The sequence below is a fragment of the Salminus brasiliensis genome, chromosome 3, assembly GCF_030463535.1.
Source record: "Salminus brasiliensis chromosome 3, fSalBra1.hap2, whole genome shotgun sequence".
NCBI lineage: Eukaryota > Metazoa > Chordata > Actinopteri > Characiformes > Bryconidae > Salminus > Salminus brasiliensis.
In genome coordinates, this window is record NC_132880.1 from 43,239,271 (window position 1) to 43,250,341 (window position 11,071).

At 42.1% G+C, this 11,071-nt stretch overlaps 2 protein-coding genes across 2 annotated transcripts in view; both read right to left on the reverse strand.

The window, feature by feature from the left end:
• samd12 (sterile alpha motif domain containing 12) overlaps window positions 1-272 on the reverse strand; it is a 114,130-nt gene extending 113,858 nt beyond the window's left edge. Inside the window, exon 1 of the mRNA XM_072676298.1 lies at window positions 88-272. Coding sequence (XP_072532399.1) covers window positions 88-100 — 13 coding nt within the window. The 5' untranslated portion in view covers window positions 101-272. The remainder of the gene's footprint in view (window positions 1-87) is intronic.
• A 6,146-nt stretch (window positions 273-6,418) lies between these two features.
• abrab (actin binding Rho activating protein b) lies at window positions 6,419-9,166 on the reverse strand. The gene is made up of 2 exons (XM_072674894.1): window positions 8,523-9,166; window positions 6,419-6,902 (listed from the first exon to the last, which is right to left on the reverse strand). The coding sequence occupies exons 1-2, from the start codon at window positions 9,164-9,166 to the stop codon at window positions 6,419-6,421; spliced, it is 1,128 nt and encodes a 375-aa protein (XP_072530995.1).
• Window positions 9,167-11,071: the final 1,905 nt, after the last annotated feature.

The window sequence follows — 11,071 nt, forward strand, 5'->3', positions numbered from 1 at the left end:
TAAGGCTCTTATACCCCAAACCCCCCCATCATCATCATCATCATCATCATCATCATCATCGTACACATGTTGCGAGTGAGAGCTTACCTTCGACAGCCATTCTGCTACTCCACAGAGTCACGCATAGCTGCTTCACCCGGTCGCGGTATCGCTGGACTCGCCACCCGTCTCCTCTCCTCTCGGCTCCTCTCGGCTCCCTCTAATCGTCCTGCTCGTTAACACTTGCTGCAGGCAGGCAACCCCGGTCAAGCTGAGCGCGCTGATACAGCCGTGTAGCTTTATCTCGGAGAGGATTGTGGGTCTTGTAGTTGTCGCGCAGTGAGAGCCTCAGCTGAAGCCACGCTTCTCGAAGACACACCGTGTGGGAACTTCATTTCCCATATGCACAGACGCAGGGCTGGCCTGAAGGAGTGTGGGGTTGTTAACCTGTTCAGCGGTTTGTGTTTAAGTCTGTTTGTTGATGAACTGAAGGAGCAACGTGGCACCAAGCGCTGCTGCCCGGAACCCGAACCTGAACCCGAACCTGAACCACCCGGAGTGATGGCAGAGATAGAGGAGCTGGAACCCATTTCTGTTGTTTTTATTAATATGATAATAATAATAATAATACAATTCTTCATCAATTATTACATTTTCTGGACAGGGCTGCGATGGTTCCAAAAACCTACCTGAAATCACTGGGGGCAAGGCTAAAATACCCTTTGAACAGTTCAGTGTTCATAACAACAACAACAACAACAACAATAATAATAATAATAACAATAATAATAATAATAATAATAATAATAATAATAATGATAACATTCTTCATCAATTATTACATTTTCTGGACAGGGTTGCAATAGTTCCAAAACCTACCTGAAATCACTGGGGGCAAAGCTAAAATACCCTTTGAACAGTTCAGTGTTCATAATAATAATAATAATAATAATAATAATAGTATTTCCTAGACAGAGTCGCAGTGATCCAAAAAAACTACCTGAAATCACTTTTATTTTATAATAATAATAATAATACAAATTTATTAATTCATTCATTCATTCATTCATCTTTTTATCTGCTTCGTCCTGGCCAAGGTCACAGTGGATCTTCTAAGTCTAAGCAAATTAACTGGGCACAAGGTAGGAATAGCCCCTGGACATTGTAGAGTTATTATTATTATTATTATTAAGAAGAAGAAGAAAAAAAAAAGGAGGAATGTCCCCATCAAATTATTGTGCTCCCTAATCGAAGTCTCTCTGCTGAGTATCAGCTGATACCGATCTGATCTCTGTGTGTGTATAAATAATCCAGCCACACAGTTTAGATCAGACGAGCTGCTGATTAATACAGTCAGTAAATCCCTTTATTTATAGTATCAGTTTCTATAATCAGACTTTCTGGACTGACTGATTTAGTTTAAGTCGAGACTTTTCTTAAAATGACTGGGGTTCTGTAGCTTGTGTGTGTGTGTGTGTGTGTGTGTGTGTGTGTGTTAGCATTAGCGTTAGCCTCCACCCTGTTCTGAATGTGCTCTTCAGTGCTGGTTCAAAAACACAGAAAGGTGATGCGGTTCTCCCACTGGTAAAACAGAGCGTTTCAGTGATAGTTTTATAAAGGGTCTTTAATATTATGGTCTGTTTTCATGTTCCACTGTAAAATAGACACCACTCCACACTGCAGACTCAACTTCTTTATTTAACGTCCGCACTGCTGCCAGCAGGGCAATAATGTCTATTAAACTCAACAAAGAATCAGAACTGGATAAGGATTCAAAAAGCAGATCCCAACCCATTAAAATATGCCTAGATCAGCTCCAATCTACAGGTCTTAGACAAAGTCTAAGTCTAATAAATAAGAAGAGATAAAGAGGAACCATGAAGAAGGTCTGGAGAGAAGAAAGCACTGAATCCTGCCTGCTCAGATTCAATCAAATGCCTCCAACTCACAACACACCTCATCCAGCACCCAACCAAAATGTACCATTGAAGAAACTGTGGAGGTTTTCAGGACCTTAATGTGGAACTGTTGTTCACTGGCCGAGTCAGTCACCCAGTCTTAATCCACTGACTGTGGAGATCTCTTACTGAAGGCTGCATTACAGGGCTGACAGAGCAGCATTGATGTCTGTGAATCACAGACTTCAGGCAGTGGGCTTTGCAACCATGTACAAAACATGAGGGGTATGTAAGATTGTATTGATTACAATGATTACATGATTTCACCCAATATAAATGTAAATAATAATAACCTCCCTAATGGTAGCCATGGTACAGAAAACGGCCTCTATCCAAATAATGTGCATAAACGTTCTTAATAAAGAGCATGCAGTAGATTCCTGAGCATGAGTATATTGATTGTGGGAAACAAGTGAATGCTACATAAAGGGTTCAGATTCTCCTGATTGGTCCGTGCTTATGAAGTAACTGCTGTCTGTTGTTCAGTTCAGGTAAAGCATCACCAGTGTTGTCTGCTATGTGAGATCCCGAGGTAAGATACTGTAGATCTTGTCAGATGCAATCCTGCGGACCAGTTTGGTGAGTGAGCATCTCTTGACAGCCGATCTCGCTCATCCCTGACCCACTAAGCTTTTCAGAACGATTCAGACAGAAAGCAGATGTATCTGATAGGACTGTGGGGGCGCATCATGCTCACCTAATCTGCAGTTACTAAAGAAAGAAAGGAGAGAAAGCAACCCATCTTAGAAAAGCTAGCATGCTGATCATATACATGAGCCAAAGTATACATAGTCTAGTTTCATGTGATCACGGCAACCAGAAGTGGGTAGTGGTTACGTTCTTGAACATTTCATCAGTCACACTCTTTACTTACACACATACAGGTGTATATGAGTGTATTATATATATATATATATATATATATATATATATATATATATATATATATATATATACTATGTGCAATATCCCCCCCGCCCCCCTATGTGCAATTAAGAGTCATTTGCTGTAAATAATATTGTTATTGCTTTTTAAATTCTTATTTATATTGTGTGTATATAGTGTAAATTATTTATCTACATTTTTGTAATTGAGTGTCTTGCTATCCCTTTCTACTGTGACACTGAGAATTTCCCCACTGCGGGACTAATAAAGGATTATCTTATCTTATCTTATATATATATATATAATGACATTGGAACCGTGGAGGACATGAATCTGACATACTGTGAACCTCTAACACTTGTCTCTTCACTAAAAAGAAAATTCAGCATACCCAGAACAATAACAGCATAACAGCCCCGAAACAGGCCGATTGCACCCCCCCCCACCCCAAAAAAAAGATTTTTACACCCCCAAAATTAGTATGGTTATGATGCAATGTGAAACGGAACTACTAGGACTTACGTCAAAAAAAAAAAGTAAAAAAAAAAAAAAAAAAAGTTGATAACAATGCAGATACAGTGGAAATGGCAGCTGGAGGCACATGTTGAGCTAAAATAACTGGCTAGTAAAATCTGGGGCATTTTCCACCCCAACCACAAGTCACACTTATTATTTATACATTCGAAAATCACCTAAATACTTTTATTATTTGAAAGCACAACAGCACATTTTTCTACACAATTCAATTGCTTATATAAGTATAATATGTGTTATTATATATATATATATATATATATATATATATATATATATATATATATATATATATATATATATAATTATATAAGTACAATTACAGATAAACACACTAACACTTTTTACAGTGGTGGTGCCATGGCTGTTACATCTATACCACTGCAATATAGCCATTTACTGTCCAAAAGTACCCTACACACCTTACACCAGTGAACCTACACACATCCTGTTTCATGTGTTATATTTACAAACGTAAGATCTACTACTAATTCAGGACCTATTAATAGCATTACATTATTAAAACTATTGTTAATTATTATTATAAATTAATAGTGTAGTATAGTATGAATTTATAATATTTTAAGCACTATTTTACTTAGACAACACAGCATATATACTTCTCTGCTACTTCTCTGTCTCAGTGTCTCAGACATAAGGCGTATTTAAAACCACTTCATGCAAAATCTTTCTGTGATGTAACTTTTAAAGACAAAAAAAAAGTTTGGTTCCTTTGAACAAATTAACTTGGTAATATTCTATGGAAAATTGAGTGCTGTGTGTGCAAAGTGGAGCTGCTTCCGATTTAAAATGTGTGTTACTTTACACACTAAAGGTTAAAGGTGCGAGACGTCTCAGTACACCTTCACTACGATGGCTCTTGAACATCTCACAAGCTTAGCAGATTCCGAGATGATACCACTCTATGCCTGGTACCCTATTATCATGCCCTTTTGCACATCAGTCCAAAAAATTTAATTTTTTGTCCACGACAATCCATGAGTTTTTCCCCTCTGCTACAACTGACTGGTGTGCTCGCTTATGTATACGTGCCGCAAACCCTATCACATATCTCAGGCCGAGGCTCCTTTCAAACCAGGGTTGGTCATAATATTCTTTCCAAACTAGGGGTGGTGGTACCATCTAATAAACCACTAACTTTGTGGTATCTACATGAGCCACGATGGTGAAACATGTATTAAGAATGGACTTCTCGCACATTGAGTTCCTCACAGCGTCATAACAATGGTGCCCCACGGGTCATAGATGGCAGAGGGGAATGACGACTCCAGTGAGTGGTGCAGAGCAATCAACCAGTTGATCAGCTAACTTCTATAATAAACACCTAATACAGGCTGTGACACAATGTCTGACTAGTGTCATCCAAGGGTGGCTATTCCCATTATTAGGTAGGCGGTCTTAATAATCTGCTAATCTGCTAGTTTGTATAATAATAATAATAATAATAATAATAATAATAATAATAATAATAAATGCTCTCTTTCTCTCTACTCACATTCACCTTTCCATCACTTAGTCCACAATGACCTTCCACTCAAACCCAGGCCATGTAACATGTTTTTCAGGATTTCCATTATTCAGAATTCCCCTTGAAGCAGCAAGTGTGACTGCTTTTCAGAGGCTGAACATATTCTTCTTTAAATAACATGTAACATAGCATGGACATCAGTGCAGTACAAAACTCAGCTCTTTATTATGTTGTGCACCACCAATATAAACACTATATCAGATAGCAGCAGCATCAGAGCTCCCCCTGCTGGATCTGCACTGTCATTACAACACCCTGCTGTTCATTTTCATGGTCAAATCAGTGGGCATTTTCACACCTGTACTGAGAAGACCACACATCACTAGAAAACAAAGCAAACACCACATGTACATGTAAAATTACATTAATCACATGTTTATGGGACTTAATCTTAGATATAAAAAATCTGTGAAATGTATAATTCCAGTTCCAGCAAGACAATAACAGTTAGATATAACTAGTGTTACCATCCTCCTACTACAAGCTACACTTTTTCAGTGTCTAACTACATTCTTGTCCTACATTCAATGACCATTTGATCAGATAAACCCAATAAACATGCAAGTTGTTGGTGGGTTTATAGATACTGACTATAGTTCATCTATAGCATAATGTATGACATAATTAGTCCCCCCCCTCACCTACCCTTATCCAGCAATGGAAATGGACCACCGCAGGAACCCATTCTTGTTACAATGGACCATTAACAACCAAAACTGGTCCTGTGGTCGGAAACTAGCACAACTGTGTAGTTAACATAGAACTGTGTAAAAAAATAAACAAATTTAAACAATTAATGATGGTGTGTATTTAAAAAGACCTGCAATGTTGTGCCTCAGAACTGAGATGTGGTCTCAGCATCGTGCTCTCTGTGTGCTCATCCAATAATTTTTAGAGTGAGTTGGGGGAGTTGCGGGGGTAGGTGGGGTGGGGTGTTGATCATACAATGTCCTGACCTTACCCAATGCTGACCTTGTCACTGAATGCAATCAAATCCTCAGAGCAATGCTCCAAAATCTAGTAGAAAGCCATTTCCTCTAGTAGAGACAGTTACTCCAACAAAAGCAGGAGATTTATTTTTTTAGAACTTCGGAAGATTTCGGAAGAAATAAAATAATAAGCAGGTGTCCCAATACTTTTGTCCATAGAGTGTTTTATAGATGTGATGTGAGGAGCTAGTCCTAGTTACCTCTTAGCAGAGGACCCTCTAAGTCAGGGGTGGGCTTTTCCTTCTCCAGCACGCCTGATTCAACTCACCTGTTAACCACCAGGTTTAATAGGGTTAAATCAGCCAACTGTGCTGGACCCCAACCCCTGTTGCCCATCGCTGGGCTAAGTGATCATTTTTCAGCGTAAAATATAGGTCAGCAGTTGTATACCTGGACCTACTGCATGTGTTACCTTATCAAATGGTCAGTAAGCGTAATCTGGACACTCATTGTATATATATCTATTTTTGTTCTCTATAGCAGCAAAGTTCATTCTCTCTTCTCTTGTTTTTGGAACTCAAGTGTCACACAAGTAACGTAATGATGACCCCATCGTCCTGACCCTGCCACAACATCTCCCCCTCGAAGTCGACCTTGCCATGCTTCCTGGCCCTCATCAGGATGCCCACTACTTTGTCAGAGATTCGGACGTATCTGTCAAACAGCTGGCCAAAAGTGACCCGGGTGTAGCCGTCTGGATCTGGGTCAACCATGGTCCGTATGACGAAACACATGTCTTCGATCTCACGATGGATGTGTGCCTCGGCCCGCCTGGCCCTCTCCGCCGTCTTGCTGCCCTCTTTGGGCCTACCGTAGCCCTCCTCGCCCTTCCGCAGGCGCGTGGACATGGAGTACTCATAATCGAAATCCTCGCTGAAAGGGTTCAGCTTCTGGTTGATGGTGTGTTCTGAAGCCCAGTTCTGCCAGCGGCTCTTCAGGTTCCCTACAGCGCTGTACTTGTCGGAGAGGGCGTTTAGTTTGTTGGCATCCAGCACCTCCTTCTTGGATCTGGATGTAAGAATAAAGAGGGCATATAACAATGTGAATTACTGTGAATGATAACAACATCAACCTCAACCGATATTTGCTTTTCAGAATACTTTTCCAGGAGTTCTGGGATACTGTGACATTTGTGAACAGCAGGAGTAGTATATGGGTTGAGGCAGGCTGCATGTGCAGAGGGACTTTTTTGGGGTTGAATCAATACCCTTCGTCAGGACAGGCAGAGGTCAGGAGACAGAGAGGCAGGTATAACATCCAACAAGTACATCCATAATCCAGGTAGCAGAACAAAGTAGAGGGTTAAAACCAGAGTTACCAACAAAGTACCACAACCACGTCAAGGACTGGTAGTGAAACAGTGCCTTCACAGAGAACACTCCAAACTGAGGTGCTGCGTTCTCTTCACTGGCTTCCTGTAGCTCTTCACTGGCTTCCTGTAGCTGCTGCCCGCATCAGATTCAAAACCCTGACGCTGGCCTACAAAACCAAGAACGGACCAGCCCCTCTATACTTGATGGCAATGGTCAAAAGCCGATCTGCACCTAGAGCCCTTCCAGCTTCAAGTATGGCTCGACTCGACCCGGCATCTCCTCAGGCTCTTTCCTGTCCTGCACCGAAGTGGTGGAACGAGCTTCCCCTGGGTGTCTGAACAGCAGAGTCGCTCGCTGTCTTCAAACGCAGACTGAAGACCCTCCTCTTCAGAGAGTACTTGGATGAATAGAGTACTATGGTCACCTTATTGACTTGTGTTTAGTAATGTCTAAAGCTTAGAGGTATCTTTGATCTATTAGTCTATTCTAACTAGCTGAGGTTTTTCTTGGGTAAATAGCAAAGCACTTTTGTAAGTCGCTCTGGATGAGAGCATCTGCTAAATGCTGTAAATGTAAATGTAAATGTAACCTCCTGAGACCCAGACTTTTGCTTGGTGTGCATTTTTTTATTTCTCCTATTTGGAATTAGTAGGACAAGTATACTAAAATTTATAAAAACTAAGCTTAGTCTATGTACAGGAAGTCCAAAGGGTCAAAGTTTTAAAAAAGTAAGTATCATGGTGTAGAGAAGCAGAAATGCAATGTCCTCATATGAGGACGCAGGGTCTCAAGAGGTTTAGAGGAGTCCTAATCAGTCCAATCATGAACAGCACTGGAGTGCTGGAGATGAGCCTCAGGTGAAGCGCTTCCCAGAACTAGCCTCGGCACACTGCTCTGCACATTATAGTGCTTCCTGTACTTCCAGCTCAACTGGTCCAACTGATGGATACCATCTTCAGACCCTGCGAAAACCGAAAAAATCTGCCACAATCTCTACTCTCAGTCAGACTGTGTGAAGAGCTCCCTGCTAGGCTTGCTACGGTCCACAGCGTTGCATGAGCCTTCTGGCCTAAAGAGGGAACCTCGAAATTACGGTAGTGCAGAAAGTGGGCCGGAGTACGTGCTAGGCTACTGGCCCATAATAACTCGCCCATAATCGCATCACAGCGGCCAGCAGCTGTATCTACAGAACCCCAAAAGATTGTGGAAAAGGAGGTGGGGCTTAAAGGCTGCTGGTTTTGCTCTTTAAGGGATAATCCTGACCTCATCTCCTATCATATAACCACATGAGAAAGCCTTAGAAGATTACACTGACCCAAGTTTTGATGGTCTCTTGATTTTAAGGGACGATTCTGTCTCATTCTCTTTGGTGTCCTCTGAACCAGCGTCCAACTCCAGGGCTCTCTCCTTGGCCTCAGATGAGCCGCTGTCCTGGTCAGCTTCCCCGGCCCTCTTCCGTTCTTTCTCCACCACCTTCCAGCTCTGCGTCAGCTCTGACACCATGTTGGAGCACTTCCTGCGCCGTGTGGGTGAGCTCCTTTTGTTCAGCATCTTGTCCAGCTCCTCTGCCGCCGGGTCCCTACAAATGCGGTTCGTCAGGAACTCGATGCCGGCACTCTTTTCCTGGACATCTCGTGTCACTGTCTTGACCACCTGCTTGGTCTTGATGCGAGATTCCCCTGGTTCCTCCTGCACCTCCTTCTCCTGACCCTGAGGTTTTTGAGACTGGTTTTGAGATGGTCCAGGCTTGGTTTGTTCTTTCTTGCTGGTTTTAGGGTTCTCGTAGCTCTCTGGGGCCCAGCCCGTGGGTTCACTGGCCTGCTTCTCCTCGTTCTCGCATATCCACTGCTGCCAGCTCTTCGCCAGGTTGCACACCACGCTTAGTGTCCGCAGCTTCTTGATGTTCTTGTTGACTGAGGGCTTCCTCTGAGACGTGCCTGCAGGCTCAGATTCAGACATGGTTGGAAAGACGTTGGTAGCTCTTGCGCTTCTCTTTGGCTGATGTTTTTGTATTGCACACTGTTGTTATGCTCTGGTAATTTCTAGAGACAGTGTCCTCTCGTAAGCAATGATGGCTTTGAAATGAGGAGCAATCCCTACATGATGGTGGAAAGTATGCCTGGCATGCCCACCTCCCTACCGATCGTCTTTCCCTGACACTTTCCCCCTACCCCGGGGAACCGCTGTGGAATCACATTTCATCAGAGACAGTGGCCATCAGCGAAGGTAAACAGGGTAGATCTGTGAGAGGGCTCTAAGCTCGGTCAAGCTCTGTGTAAATGTGCAGACAGCTGTATGGGCACACACGTTGATCGTCCAGGCCACGCAGCTTATCTGGATGTGTTGCCTTTAATGCATCGGGCTTGGAATTGTACAGTGTAAGGCTCACATACGAAAGCAATGGAACCTGCATCTACTCATTTCTTTTTCACTAGATCAAACATATTAGGACTATATGAACACTATATGGACAAAAGTTTTTGGACACTCCCAATTCATTCATTGTTTCTTCTGAAATAATGCTATTATGCTATCCTGCTTTTGTTGGAGTCACTGTCTCTACTGTTCAGAGGAGGCTTTCTACTAGATTTTAAAGCATTGCATTCAATGACAAGAGCATTAGTGAGGTCAGGATGTTGGATGATCACCACCCCACCTCATTTCCAACTCCCCAACTCATCCCAAAAGTATTGGATGGATCACCATCATCATTCCAGACACACACAATTCCACTGCTCCACAGCTCAATGCTGGGGGTTAATGTTTTTCTGCTCCAGAGAGTCCTATTTTATTGGCAGTACATATGCACAGGGATATGTGTGTGCATTTGCATATCTGTGTCAGCAATGGGTGCTACTTAAAGTTGCTGAATGCATGCATTCAGTGGAAGGGGCGTCCATACACATTTGGACATTTAGTGCATTTAGCCTTCATATTTGCAAAGAAAATACAGGCACCCATTTTTGAATTAGAGAATGATACTGAAGTACATATTAGCATTAATGGACATACACTATATGGACAAAAGTATTGGGACATCTACACATTACACCTACAGGAGCTTTTATGACATCCCATTTCAACTTTATAGGCCTTAATATGAAGTTGGTCCTCCCTTTGCAGCTCTAACAACAGGTTATAACTGCATCGGACACATTCATGCACTGTGCTCCCCAGCACTCGACGACCCCGCTCTGTAGCTTTACATGGTCTGAGCTGCTGAAGCCTCTAAATGCTTCCACTCTTCAATTACACCACTCACAGTTGATGGTGGAAGATCTAGGAGGGAAAACATTTCACCAACTGACTTCAGAACTGTCAGAGTTCAGGGAGCTCTTAGGAAGGACCTATTCTTTCACAAGGCAGAACTGTGGCAATGGGACTGAATGAAACACTGACTGGGACTTAATGAAGAGGTGTGTCCCAATACTTTTGTCCATTAAGTGTATCTTTAATTAGATGCTTTTCATAAATTGTGTGAGTGTAATATTACAGCTACCACTTACTCAAATATCTACTGCACAATACAGTTGGGCAATGCCGGAATTCACAAGTAAACTTCATGCTGAAATCACCTGTGTTAAAATAAGCAACCTTCGCTAAACTAAATACTTTTGCTAAGCTAAATGCAGCTCTGTGTTGTTTGCATTTGTAAACAGGGAGCTTTTGTCAAACACTTGTCCATGTTCAAAGCCACGGCAGATGTTTTTAATAAAACATCTGGGAAATATTAAACAGGAAATGCAACGCATGTGCAGCCACAAGCTGTGGAGCTGCCTGAGAAGAAGCTTGTAGAAAACAGATAATCAGTGATGCCTGCAGATGCAGGTTCGATAAAGAATTCCATACAGTCATAACTTACAT

Excerpts from the sequence above, each read along its gene's own strand:
- abrab (XM_072674894.1), bottom strand. The coding sequence starts at position 9,166 with ATGTCTGAATCTGAGCCTGCAGGCACGTCTCAGAGGAAGCCCTCAGTC. Across the intron at positions 6,903-8,522 it reads AAGAGACCATCAAAACTTGG|ATCCAAGAAGGAGGTGCTGG; the intron begins GTCAGTGTAATC and ends TCTTACATCCAG.